The sequence below is a fragment of the Ammodytes marinus genome (genome assembly GCF_949987685.1).
Source record: "Ammodytes marinus genome assembly, chromosome: 12".
Taxonomy (NCBI): domain Eukaryota; kingdom Metazoa; phylum Chordata; class Actinopteri; order Uranoscopiformes; family Ammodytidae; genus Ammodytes; species Ammodytes marinus.
The window spans coordinates 13,338,018-13,353,017 of record NC_137216.1 but is presented as its reverse complement, the minus strand read 5'-3'; the positions used below and the strand labels follow the sequence as shown (position 1 = coordinate 13,353,017).

Genomic DNA, 15,000 nt, shown 5'->3' with positions numbered 1-15,000 from the left:
TTCGATGACAATCATCTAAACCGCAGCCGGGCGCATAATGCTAAGAATAGAACAGGTTGTTGATCATTTTACTGGGTTTGACGATAGATACTGAATACATATCAGAGTATCAGAGTAAATGTTACCAAGCTATGCTCATATAGGGTTGTTAAACAGAATCTTAGGAGGTCGGCAGTAAAGCTGCAATTACCAGTAAGTCATACAACCAAAACTGTGGCCAGTTGCACTTTAGACTACCTCGGAAACTGGCCATTTGGATCTACATTTAAACTTGATGCAGTTTTGCCTTACCTGCTGACAGTCCAATCACTATGGAGGTCAAGGGGTCAACAGCGTGAAACTCCGAAAATAAACACTTCTTATTTCTGGTTTTTGAAATGTCGGCTGTGGTTAAATTCGGTTCCTCTTGAGGATATATTATGGTGTTGTAGCCAGTTTTCCTTTGCCAACCTCTGCTCTGGTTCTTTACACAGCAAGACAAGAGGGTTGACTTTCACTGTTGGTTAGCAATGGATATGTATACTGTGTGTGTGTGTTTATGTGTGTGTGTCTGTGTGTGTGTGTGTGTGTGTGTGTGTGTTGCAGCTGAGTAAATAGAGTCTTGATCAGCGCTTGAGGTTGGTGCAGCCCTCCTGTGGGATTACAGGAAGGCTAATAGGGGCTAACAAGTACTAGCTACTCATATGTTCTCTTTGTTTTCTCCTCTCTCTCCCTCTCCACAGTCAACCTGTTAGACTCCAAAGCAAGCCAAGGGGAGTTAGGATGGATTTCCTACCCAACGCATGGGGTGAGTATCCTCTATCTCTGTATTTATCCACACTGTGTCTGAATATGTTTACATTTGGAAGCCCCCCCCCCCCCCCCCCCCACACACACACACACGTGCCACATGAAATCGGGATTCTCAAACTCCAGGGGTTCTCAATGAGTAATTGTGACCCCATGGGCCGAGTGCAGATTAACCCACTTTTTTTAAGGCGTTTTCTGCCCATTCCTCCGTCTCACAGGTTAAAGGTTAAGCGTTTGGGGCTTGCCATATGGTCAAGATGCTTACAGGAAAATGCACTGAGTGTATATGTGCGAGTGTTTAAGGAAAGATTAAGGCATTAAAGGATTTTAGGTTGTAGACACAAAAGCATCCGCACAAGGATGGCGTTAATCTTACCCATTTTGACTAAATATGAGGTTATTAAGACGGATAACATTTTAGTGATGATACACATTGTAATTCCACTGTTGAGATGTCACTTGTTAATCCTTTTGTACTTTTTTTGTAATTGAAAATACACACCCACTCATTCTGTCTCTCATACAGTTGCTTGTCTTTTAACATACATTTTATATTTCTTTGTGAGAGCAAATCAATTTGAAGGAAAAAACTAATTCAGAAATTCCTAAGGAAAGTGTGCTACTCTGGTATTCGGCCCCTGCTGTTTTACTTCAAACACATTGGAGACCCGCTCTGTAAGTGCAAGAGTCTGTGTATAGCAGTGATTTTGAGATGTGTGCTTGGGCCAAAATTCTTGCAGAAAAAAAAAAAAACTTTTTCTACCACAAAAATAAAAAATAGCATTACATGTGAGAACTGTCCAGCATTCATAAAAACCCAGCAGAAATGTTGCGGCAACATAGTCCCACATACTTTTGGAAAAAAACAATGTCTGCAGCCTCATTTATCAGCCTCTGTCTGCTAGCCTATAGTCCCTGCAGCGGGCTCTCGCTCAGTGTTTATTTGTCTAACTAGTTAGACTACTGTGCCTCAGGGCCGTCCCACTGACACACAGAAAACACACGTACACAGACACACACACACATACACACACACACATATCACACTTCTCGTTTGTTCCTTTATTAAGTGTTAGAATTACTCCTTGGCAGTGGCTTAAGGTAATCCAGTCATTTGTTCCGTGGAGCTGCCAGACCTTGTTTCCCTCGGCCGTATACACTCCTGGCACCCTCAAAGCGCTCAGGCTTTTCTTCATGAGGTCGAACCACAATGATAAAATGGCCCAAAAGGAAGATAAAATAACCTGCGTCCTATCCAAAAAATGCATTTAGGGCACAGACAATTGCAGGCTACAGAACAATTATTGCGTGACCGTTTTCAAGATACAGATTGATGCCGTGCTGATAGAAGTTATTCATCACGTGTGAGCTATCTGGTACTTGATCCAGCGCTGGACATTGGAATGTGTGACCGAGGTTTCGCAGCGTGTGTGCGCAGAGCTCTGCTTTATTTCAAGTGATTCGCTTTGAACGAGTCCAGAAGAAAAGAGCGATGTGGGTTATGCAGTTCATAAAAAATGCTGCAGCAATGGATGCCAATGTCATCCTTAAATGAGAGTCCAGAGAGAGAAATAGACAGAGGAAAAGTGAGAGAGAGAGAGAGAGAGAGAAGGACAGGAAAGGATGAGAGAGAGAGAGAGAGAGAGAAAGAGAGAGAAAGAAAGAGAGAGAGAGTGAGATATTGCTGATGATCAAGTCCTCAAGGTGAATCATCTGTAATTACTCACGTCATCCACTGACTGCGCTCCGATAAGCACCCTGCCCTGGGAGACGGTGCTCACAAATGATTTCTCATAATGTGGCAGTGGCACTGGGCCCTCACACTCACACACACACACACACACACACACACACATACACACACACACACACACACACACACACACACACACACACACACACACACACACACACACACACACACACACACACACACACACACACACACACACACTCACACACACTCACACACACACTCACACACATACTCACACACATACTCCCACTCATTCACACTGATGGAGAGGCTGCGGCTATTGGCCTACCGAGACACAACGTGCTCCGGTCACAACAAATTAAGAGCTTAGCCTCCCCAGGATGTTCGCTCCGGAGTCAGCGACTAGACCGATGAGTGTGTGAGTGTGTGTGTGTGTGTGTGTGTGTGTGTGATCCAGATATACTGTTATCTGTCTGGGAGGCAGGCTGATTGCTAAGCAGTGTCCAGGGGGCTTAGCCCTTCACAAGACTAAAGAGTGTTAAAGATTACATTCTTGCATGCTTTGAAAGCATTCTTCAGCAACAAACCAACACCCCAGACACCGGCTGTGCATACAAAATAGAATTAATGGGCACATACAAAGTGATGTCTATTTTTCACAGGAGTCAACAGGGGATACAACCGCATTGCTGTTTTTGCCATGACTGTGGCGTATGGACTTGATTGTTAAAGAATAGTCAGGTTTTTGCGCATGAATTGTTATTATTTCTAACGTGTCATTTAATATCTTCAACTGCAATGCTGAAATATTCCATCATTTAAAATACGTGAAGTGAAATGAAAGTAATTGGAACCCACATATTTGCTTCAGTCATATTTTAATTTGACTGATTTTGTAAAAATGTCTATAATTATAATGTTTGTCAATGCTTGAGAAAAAAAACTAGTTTTTGCCAGATGTTACAAAACACACAGTCCCTTACAGGAAAATCAGTGTATCATGAAGTCATTGCGACTGCTAAATCAGCATCTGGATGTGTACGTTGGTGACATATCCTAGTAAGTAAGTGCTCTTACAAACCTTTTTCTTTTACATGTTTAACCTCATATTTTATGAGGGACTGTGTAAAAATAGCTAAAGTAACAATAGCATAGCCAAAACTTTCTTTTGCGATAATGAAGCTTGACATCTATAGAAAAAAGCAGTCACAGTGTGCAGAGTCTGGAAACTGTCAGAAATAATTACAAATATTTCACACACCCACACAAAAACTCACATCCCACATTCCAATGTATCCATCCATACGGGGGGCAGTCACAGTATGGCATGGCTTTTCATATGGACTGGGTCCACCACCATCAGTCAGCCAGCTTTTCAATGTTTTTTTATTTTCTAAATTTTTTTGCTCTCAATCATACTGCTCTTTCAACTTCTTCCCAGCAGTGCACCGCTGCCACTTCATCTGCTAAAATCAGCCTGACCAGCAAGAAAATGCTACCCCCAGAAAGAGGGAGAGTACAGAGAAAAGCCTATCCATAAACGAGGATTAGCAGGGCAAGGCAAGGGACCAGAGAGGAGGAGGAGGAAGTATAAAGTGTAAAGTGTGTTATAGTTCTTCCTGGTCGGTAAGAACGGAAAGTATACAGCATTTTTTGTTCAATCAAATAAACCCATTAGTGCAAGAAATACCTCCCAATTGTACATTTATATCCAACAAAAACTATATAAAAACGTAAACCTTAGTATAATAAAAAATTCACAAATAAAAACAGATGCCCTACCACAAACTACAGTGTCATTAATGTACTGCAGATGTTGGATGATGGTTCTTTGAAATATACTGAAAGTCATCCAGCATCCGTCAGCAAATGTTGCTGATGTGTCCTTGAGCAAAGCATGAACAGGGATCAGCGGCACAAAGCTTGAATCTGTTCCAAAAACGAAGGCAGGAGGAAGAAGAGAGGGAAGGACATGTGTATTCGGGTTTCCCTTTTTGTAAGACCGGCTGATGAAATGTCCTCTGACTGATATGTTGCAGTTGTCGTGTCTTTGACCCCATTGACTTCTATGGAGCTCAAAGCGTAACCTGGCTCCGCACATTAAGGTTCACCCCTCTCCAGCTGTAGCGGTATAATGGACTGTTGTAAATACACTATATATTTACACTCCCATGATTTTATTTTAAATCTCCATTTAGTACATCCATATCCCACACGGTTATAGAAAGGCTATTTGATAATATATACATGAGATTATCTATTTATGAAAAGAGTTTGATTTAATAATAGAAATGTAAATGCAACATTTCTCAAGTCTTCATTAGATTATAATGATGATTAATATATTTTGATAAGACTCCCCCTCATTAAATAGCAATGTTTTTATTGGAACTTTTATATTTTCCAACCTGGATTTAATTACCATTGTAATTATTGTTACAGTGCATATTTGGCCATCCTCCCTATCTAAAAATAAGTGCTGACAGAATGACATTGCTAGAACAGAGTTCAGTTGGACAGGAAAACAAATAAAAGTATTAGATTGTCACCAAAAATCTTTCATTGACACCATCCACAAAAGAAAATACAGCCATTATCAATTAAACCTTGGAACAGAGCATACTAATTCTCAACTGTGTTTCCCAAAACACAACTAGCCTTGGCATATACATGCATTGTTGTTACCCTACACTGGCCCATTTACTGGCCCGTTAACTCCCATTGACCTGCGTGCCTTTGAAGAGGGTGAACTATTGCGCTGACTCGGTGACTCCCAGACGTGCCTGTTGCCGTAGTTGTAATGTCATGAGCGGATCGAGTTACAGCACTCCATTTTACTGTCTCAGTAGCCTGCTGGCCTACCTACAGCACAGATCAGAGGAGCCAGGGGCAGCATCACACCAAACTGCCCGAACTGTGACCATCAAGGGGTCATGGTCAGAGGTCAGGAGGACTGGTGCAGGGTCCGAGTGTTGTTATGTATCAATTAGAGGGCATGGAGAGGGGGTGTTATGCCCCACTGGGGACAAACAAGCCCTGCGTTCCAATTCCAATACTTCCACACTATTTAGCATGCCAGAAAAAGATTTAGGATGTCCCAATACATGCATGCCAAACTCATTATGCCAAAAATACCTGGATGTCCTAAAAATAAGTCTACATCCAATTGCATTTTTTAGTATGCAAACCAGCATTCTTTAGGATGTAGGAAAGTGTATGCGATTTGGAACACAGGGAAGGGGGAAAGGTGCTCACTTCAGACGTTGCTGTGGACCTCCTGCTGGTGGAAAGAGTTTCAAGCTAAATCAGAGAGTGAAGTAGTTGTGGTAAAATTGTATATGTTAAAAAATAAAAGGGGGCCGATGTTGTCTAAAGTTTTGCACTTTCTCACTTGTCTGAACCCGGTCAAAAGTGACCAAACATCTTGAATCCGATCTCGTGTCTGTGGCCAGTTATTTCTGCAGACTCATTGGTGTTGCAGGATGTAGTGCCATATCTTTCCATACAAGTGATACCTCCACTAGACCAAAGAACACACACACCACTCTCTCCTATAACAGATGCTTCTCTGGATCTGGAGCTGGATAATTATATGGAGGCTTTCTCTATTTATGTAAGCTAACTAACCCGGGGGATGTGATTCAAGGTTGGAGGAGATCATTGTTATGACGTAATGTTTGGGGATTGGAAAGAGGAGGCGGTTGGCTCCATGTAATGGATGCTATCCTCCAGAGTGAGATCCTCAAAACACAGCGGAGGTCTCATGTACTTTGGCAGAGACCTGCTTAAGTCGAGTCATCTTCTCTGGAACAGGATATAGGAAGCCCAACACACAAACACACCCATACACACACCTGGGTTTGATTTTGTGTGTGTTTGTGTAAGGCAAACATCCGACCCCTCCCGAAACGCGGAGAGTAGCCACCGATCACAGTCGCTTTAGATCGAGCCCAGTTTGCATTATATTGATGGACATGAAAGTACATAAAGCAATGAGACAGTAGGCCTGCAGCCCACAATGACGTATGCTGACAAACACTAAGTAATACGGACACACATCCATGCAGAAACACAAATGCACATATGCGCACACACGCAAACAGACCGTGCCCGCCACCTTCAGACCACTCATTCTGTTTAAAAAACGTTTTGCCAGAGTAGCCTAAAGGGAAATTGAATGTGGCACACTTAAATGTAACAATCATTTTCTTTATAAGTGTAGGGGCTCTTAAAGTAACAAGGCAGGATACGCCTAATCCCGAGCAGATCCTTAAGCCTGCTCTATTGATATTTTCTACATCCTTCTGCGTTTTTCGGGCCCAGACAAATGCACAGGACCAGCTGTACAACACTGTTCATGCAGCGTTCTCTGTACATTTATACAAAACTATAATAGAATATTGTAATGTTTTTGAAAGTCCCCATTACCACTTCCTACCTTTGCATTGTAACTATAAGCTTTAACTTGTAATCTTATTGCACATTTTTTCTGTGAGGGGAAAATGTAGAAGTGACCGTGTCTTCGAACAAAATGTGAACCTGTATATTTCTGTATTGAGTATTTATAACCAACAGCAGTGATGGATCACATCTGCACATGCACACAAACACGAATATGAACACAAACACACACCAAAAACACGGCGTGTGTGAAAGGGTCGTTAAATTCCCAGCCCGGGCCAGCAGAGGCAGTGCCGAAAATGGACTAAACACTCTCACACCTTCAGGTCCCCTCTTGTCAAAAGTTGATAAAATTCACCAGAAGGTTGTATACTGGTTTTCTAACATGATTTAAAGCATGACCATCAGAGGACCTAAACAGTGTCCACTGTTGGCTTGGTAGTCCCCAGTTGGTGAATGTGTTACGACGCCAAAGTCCACTGTTACACTAGTACAGACACACACACACACACCAAAAAAAGGTTAATTTCCCAGTTGCGCTGATTTCAATCTTGGCATAGAGACATTGTTTAACTATGACAGAAAAATATTTAAACATGAAGCCGAAGCTAAGTAGGATGCTATATTATCTTAACGCTCATGCAAGTACATTGTCTTATCAAACAACGCGTCAACGCAACCACTAATCATAGTGGCGGATCTTGTCGTCCCCTCCACTTTCTGCGGTGTCAAGGTCTCTCATCGAACCTTTTAGCATGTCATCACATCATTACTTCCGCGTATATTTGAAGTGAAGCTATTAAACCCCAGAGCAAAGTGAGGTGAAATGTTAGGTTTATCTTCACCTCTTTAAATTTAGCCCCACTCAATTCGGTGTACTTTCCCCTGTTATCGTTGGACCCATAGAGAGCTGATGAATGAGGTGAAAGCAAAGAGGGCATGACGGGGGAGACTAAACACTAATAGAATCTCTCTCTGCTCAATTCTTACCATATCCCTCCCTCCGTCCTTCCTGTTCGGATATTGTCGACTCTTACTTTTACTTTCTCTACTGGTATTCTTATTCTCTGTCTCTCTCTCTCCCTCCCCCTCTTTCTCTCTTTGAGGGCTGTTTCATTAACTTTACTGTGAGATGAAAAAGCAAGTGGCCATCCTTCAGCCTGAGAGCTCCTTGAACACCAGACACTCAACGACTCGCTTTACACACCCACACACAGGCACACACAAAAAAAAACAATGTAACAGAGACCCAAAGACTTTCTTAGCTCGTCATTAATTCCTGTGTTTGGAACCCCAAAGCACCTGCTGCCCCCTCCGCCCGCTACGGTAACTTTAAACACTTCACATGAGCCGTACGTGAATGTAGATGTGTGTGCGTGGGTTTAAGTTTCCCTTAATGCTTTTGTGAAAGGAAGGGGTGATAATTCAGTTTCCACTTCCACCACAATGAGGTTTTCTTTCTCTCTTTCTCTCTGTCCCGAGAAAGCGCTGCTCACTCAGGCATACATCCATTCTAAATTGTTTCTAAAGAACCAAAGAAAAAAATCAACACAATTTAAAAAAAAAAAAAAAAAAAAAAAGCATCCATTTACACATTAAGGCCAATTCATCCTAATGACTGTCATTTTAACCACAATGAGCCCAGTGTTTCAGGTGTTTTTGCCCATTCGTCATCGCTCCTGACTCAGTGTTGATTTGGCCCGGATGGCGAAGCCCCCAAAGCGCATGATCAATGAGACTTCCCGCTGTGTTGAATTCAAAAGGAATGACCCCCGCTTTCTTTTTTTCTCCTCTCCTCTCATTGCTTTCTCCCAGTGGAGGGAAAATGTAAGATAGACACGAACGTTCCTGGTATACACTCACATCTTGTCTGTTACCTCGTAGCTTCTTTTGTTTTTTTCATAGTCCAATCAGCACGTTTTCCTTTAGTAGCAGTAGTACTGTGATGCAAATAACCAAGACTGCAGCTTGAGAGTCCTCACTCGTAGTGAAAAAAACAACATGTTAGTACAAGGGTGGAAAAAAACACTATAGGATTTGGCTAATATTTAACAGCAATTAAACAACTTCACACACTATTTTTTTTTGTTTGATTGAGATGGGAAATTGCACCAAGTGGTTTTTCTCTGAGATATTTTCGCAGTGCTCTAATCTTGGAAATTTGGCTAAGGCAGCAAGTTTGCTTTTAATTAATTTGAGTCATTTACGCGCGGATCTGGTAGTGTGATTTTTCACCCTTAAGTGTTTATTAGATGCTTAGTATTCAGCGACAGTGAATCTGAATCTAAATAATTCATCTGGAAATGCTCACAGGGTGGAGATAACTTTGTGTTTCTCTCTGCTATCTCTCCTTCCTTTCCTCTTTCCTCCTCTTTCTCTGCCTGCAAAATTCCCCTTCCCCTTCCCCTTCAACTCTCCAACAATGTCTTTACTTCTTTTTTCTTCTCGTTCGACCCCCAAACTCTCCTTTACCCTTAATCTTTCTGTCTCCCACATCTTTTAACCTAATCTGTTTCATCACTTTCTTCATATAACTCTTATCTGCTCCTTCCAACACCCCCCTCCTTTGCGACCTTTCCCTTTTTCTTTAAATTTGCCCCCTTTCCCCTTCTATATCTCTCGTCTATTTTCTTCTTCTCCCCTCTCTCTCTCTCTCTCTCTCTCTCTCTCTCTCTCTCTCTCTCTCTCTACCACCACTTCCTGTCTCCATCTTTTTGTTTCCAGTGGGAGGAGATCAGTGGGGTGGATGAGCACTACACGCCCATCAGGACCTTCCAGGTGTGCAACGTGATGGAGTACAGCCAGAACAACTGGCTCCGCACCAACTGGATCCCTCGCCAGTCGGCCCAGAAGGCATACGTGGAGCTGAAGTTCACGCTGAGGGACTGCAACTCCATCCCGTTGGTCCTGGGCACCTGCAAAGAGACCTTCAACCTTCTCTACCAGGAGGCGGACGACGACGAAGGCAGCCACTTCAGAGAGCACCAGTACACCAAGATAGACACCATCGCCGCGGACGAGAGCTTCACCCAGATGGACCTGGGAGATCGAATCCTCAAGCTGAACACAGAGGTGAGAGAGGTGGGACCCATGACCAGGAAGGGCTTCTACCTGGCGTTCCAGGACGTGGGCGCTTGCGTAGCGTTGGTTTCCGTCAGGGTTTACTTCAAGAAGTGCCCTCAGACCGTGAGGAACCTGGCCTCCTTCCCCGACACGGTGCCCATGGACTCCCAGTCGCTGGTGGAGGTCAAAGGCCTGTGCGTCAACCACTCCAAAGAGGAGGAGCCTCCGCGCATGTACTGCAGCACGGAGGGCGAGTGGCTGGTGCCCATCGGGAAGTGTCTGTGCAACCCGGGTCACGAGGAGAGAAGCAGCACCTGCCAAGGTAAGTTCTCCTTTACAGTCATGCATTCGATTTTTTTTTATGATTTATTTTTTGGGCATTTTTCTATATTAGACAGATTTGGAGAGACAGAGTAGAAATGGGGCAAAAAGGGGAAGGCTTGCAGAGAACTGACCCGGGCGGGATTCGAACCCGGGTCTGCTGCGAGGCCTGGAGATGATCAACCCACTGCACCACGAGCAATCCCCCCCCCCCCCCCCCATGCATTTGATTTCTTTAAGTTCTCCCCTCTTCGCCAAAATTGAAAATTCTGTCTTTGTTTTACGGCAATGTATGATGCAATGCAAAAGTTCTGTGCAAAGGTGTGAGAAATGTTTGACGAGAACACTTATCGCACACTTCATATCTGTCATCCCATAACCTTTCATGTGTTGTGTGTGAGGCCTTCAAACGAAGCCAAAAAAAAAATCCCACAGCGTTGGTGGACAGTTGCAATCGAAAGTTTGTAATTTGTTATCCAGGTTTTTTGAGCTACAGGGTGCGGCGCCCGGTAGTTCAATAGTAATCTTCTTTGTGACACATCATCAGCCATGGGAAGATCCTAACCAGAGTAGCATGGATGGGACTGATAATGCAGAAGAAAGGAGTGGGCTGGAGTGGATGGGGAATAATGGAATAGCTGAGGTGATGGCTGTGGGTGTTTGTGGAGTCATGAGCGGGGAGACATGGGAGTCTAGAGATACTTGATCTCACCTCAAAGTCTGTTGTCTGTCTTGGAGGAGGCTGCAACAGTCAAAAAAAAAGTTTGTGTCTGGCTGCCTGTCTTTGCCTTTCATTTTCAGATTGTCTGCGACATCATCATCGCACATGTTTTTGCATGGGGGGTTGATTTGAATTGGTGCCAGTCGGTTATTGAAAAGAATCAAAATGTCGGAATGATAGAAGGCTTTTTTTTTAGTCTCCTGGTGCTGCAGAACTGGGCTGACACATTGCTCTTTGAAATACTCCCGTTACCACTGGGCGTTACTACTAGCAGATGCAGCTGTTTCCCATACAACCTCTTTATTGTAATTTTTTCTTTGACTGTCCTTGATCAGTTTAATTTCCCTTTATTTTAATTCAACTACTTTGTGAAATAACATTTGCTAAAGAATGGCCCATGGCAGCTTTTATTACCCTTTTCCGGTTCAAACAACGTGTGTATTCAAAAGGTTAAATGTCATAATGAGGCTTTCATCTCGGCCAATATTCCCAATATGATTAAAAGCAAAGTGTGATGGCCTATACACTTCTCACATTTTTTTTTTTCATAAAATATTTGTAATGCCCACAGACATAACATAACTTTATAATTTTGCAAAATACATTTTTCAATGCGTGGCTTCTGTGGCTATAGTGTAACAGCTTTAACCAATTACAGTGGCATGTCCAGCAGCTCATCCAGCAGTGAAGCAGCGGCATAGTGTGTTTTATAGTGTAGTATTGCTATGGTATAAACCATGGTATACTAGGCAAGATAATAGAAGTAAATAATAGAAGTTGTTTATACTTTTGAAGTTCATTATCTTTCTGTACATCTTGCTTGACTGTGCCACAGAGAAAAAGACAGAAGCTCCAACAGCATGTGCCATTAAGCCCCCCCTGTTCTCTTTGTTGTGGCTGGTGTCTGTGGACCATGTCATTCTACATGTGCTCCTCTTTCCTCTGTATCAGCAACCTCCTCACTCTGCATGAGAAGCCAGACACAGCATCTATCTGATAGAGCAGCCACCTCTGCACTGCGGCTGTTACACAATGTCTTTAAAAATAAAATAAAATATTGTTGCAAGTTGTAAGAAAAACACACTCTTGTCTTCAGTCTTCAGCTCTCTTAGGCTTCGTTAACATTACATTGCTCTTGTTACGCTGTAGTACGCTGTAGTGCACTTTGTTAGAGGAGCGTTAATTCACTTATAAGAGACAACAACACAAACACAGCTCCGTAGTCCGCTACACCGTTTATGTTGTCTTCTAACTCGCGTGTGGCTATTTGACTGCAAATCTTATACACATGTGTGTATAAGAGCCGTGATGTCATCGTTTTCACCGGGAACTGTTTTTTTTTTAGTTTACATGGTGACCCCGAGGTTGCATATTAAAAATATTCCAGTTTGGAACCTTGTTTCAAAAAGTTTACATTTTCAACCCCCCAAAATGCTGTTGTCATGTAAAGGAACGGCCCGATACGTAAAAATTACTTTGCGTTCATGTTGCAAACGTTGCCATGTAAAAGGCCCCTAAAGTCCTACATGGTACTGCAGGTTGGCCTGAAGGCTCCCATGTTCTTTAACTGTCTACCTCCCCAGAGTCATGCCCAGTGTTAATTAAAGATCAAAGGCAGTCTCCCAGGTCAAGCCCCTGCTGTCAGGGCCAAGGGAAGCTCTTTTCCTGTGGACTCCCTCAATGTCCAGATGGGAGGTGAAACTTTGACGCAGCTGTCGGATGGGAACCTCATATGTACAACATGTAAACAGACCGGGGGGGATGCGTTCAATTGTATCGGTGAAAACATTACAACAGAAAACAGAGATCACAATGAGATATACTGTAAATGTGCTGATTGAAAACAGACATCTTGCTGGTGCCACTTCTGAAACGTATCCTTTTTCCCAAAAAGAGTTGGTTAGAAGCCATTAGAATAACACTTAATTGTAAGTGTACCAAGTCCTACACACAATTTTAGATCTTTATCCAAATGATATAAATTAATTAACTATCCTGTCCAGACTGATTTATACAATATGTTGGCAGCTTGGATCCACACAAACTTGAAATAACTAGACAATGCTAGACAATGCTAGACGCAGAAGTGGCACATTATAGACAAATGGCAGACCCCCCCCTGTCCCCCTTCCCTAGCACCCTCCTTTCACTTCCTGCCTCTCTTTCTCTTTCTCTCTCTCTCTCTCTCTCTCTCTATCTCTCTCTCTCTCTCTCTCTCTCTCTCTCTCTCTCTCTCTCTCTCTCTCTCTCTCTCTCTCCCTCTGTGAATTGTGTGAATGTTTGGATGTATTTGACAATCTCTTATTGGTTTCGGAGAGGTCTAATGGACTCTAATAAGGTCTTATGTTACCCCGGAGTGGGACAGCTGCACCAACAGGCCCCCACTGCCCCCCGCGTGCAGCCGTCGGGGGCCCCCAACGCGCCACCCGCTACTCAGGCCCACTGTGTTAACAGACAGATGAGTGCATGGGTTTAGGTCACCGCACAGACAGATAGCGAAGAAAAAAAACATATTTTCAGTGCTACAAACCAGATTAAACGGAACAAAACAGATGTCGAAACCAGGGTTCATCACATAATGTGTCACAAACAAAAATTGGGCGCCAAAACCCACTTTGTCATTTATTCCCACATGACTTCATACAGAATGAGTCTGGTTGTTGTTGGTTTATTATGACATTGGCTGCAGATGGGACAAATTGTATGTTCTATAATTGGAAACATTTCCCTACATTCTACACAGATGAATAATAGAGTAATCAAACATACTGTATATGCCCGTCAGCTGGCAGCAGCAGTTTGGTAAATTTAAGACCCGTCGGTGAGGTGTTTGGACTGACTGTTGTTTGCTTCCACTGTTAAATCTGAGTCAGATGGAGATGGAGAACTTTCACTGAATATTTCATGCTTTGTTTTCTTTAACCAAAGTCCTTGATGCAGCATCTTCCATTTACCCGAAGCCCCTGTTCTGTGTGTGTGTGTGTGTGTGTGTGGGTATGTGAGGGTTAGAGAGAGAGAGAGAGAGAGAGAGAGAGAGAGAGAGAGAGAGAGAGAGAGAGAGAGAGAGAGAGAGAGAGAGAGAGAGAGAGAGAGAGAGAGAGAGAGAGAGAGAGAGAGAGAGAGAGAGAGAGAGAGAGAGAGAGAGAGAGAGAGAGAGAGAGAGAGAGAGAGAGAGAGAGAGAGAGAGAGAGAGAGAGAGAGAGAGAGAGAGAGAGAGAGAGAGAGAGAGAGAGAGAGAGAGCAGGGGAGCAGATGCCTTTGTTTATACAGACTCCAAAGTATGTTTAAGGGCTTTAGTAGAATACACTCTTTATTAGATTGTCATCATCTTGCTGGGCTATGTGTGTGTGTGTGTGTGTGAGTGCGCGTATGTGCATGCGTGTGTGTGTGTGTGTGTATATATGTGTGTGCAGCCAGAAATGTTTGTGAAAGCAAGGATGTTTTTTTAAGTGGCGCCTTCAAAAAGAACACATGAATTCTGTCTGGCTTTCGGCAAGGGGACACCATGTTTGAGCTGCTGTTATGAGAGTGTGTGTGTTAGTGTTTGGTTGATGGCTGTAATGTGTCATTACATGTTTCAAGTGATGCATTGTATGTTGCTGTTAGCATATTTTGATTTTTCATCATCCCTATCCGAGCAGAAGATGTCATCGGATCTTTTGTCAGAGGGGGGGGGGGGTTACGAGAGTTTTTTAAGACTGTACGAGGTGAGTGACGCGTCCGTCATCGTGCGGATTACTGTATGCTTTGTGAGCAGGCTGTGGCCCTTCCATGGAGAATGTCAGGCCAGATCTAATCTCGCTAAGTCAGTCTTTCAAGTGTCATTAAAAACAGACTGGAGCAGGTGAACTTACCCATATCTACCATCGGTGTGAAATTCCTGCAACCCCTAATTTGATCCTAAAACAGCAAACGGATGGCTGTCGGTTCGAGTTGGAGTGTGTGTGTGTGTGTGTGTGTGTGTGTGTGTGTGTGTGTGTGTGTGTGT

At 43.3% G+C, this 15,000-nt stretch overlaps 1 protein-coding gene across 5 annotated transcripts in view; it reads left to right on the top strand.

Annotated features, from left to right (window-relative positions):
• The window catches only part of epha3 (eph receptor A3), a 108,032-nt gene that overhangs the window by 7,656 nt on the left and 85,376 nt on the right, over window positions 1-15,000 (top strand). For all 5 annotated transcript variants that reach the window (XM_080038281.1, XM_080038284.1, XM_080038280.1 and 2 more), the window contains exons 2-3: window positions 723-787; window positions 9,632-10,292. In XM_080038281.1, the coding sequence (XP_079894407.1) occupies window positions 723-787; window positions 9,632-10,292 (726 nt within the window). The remainder of the gene's footprint in view (window positions 1-722; window positions 788-9,631; window positions 10,293-15,000) is intronic.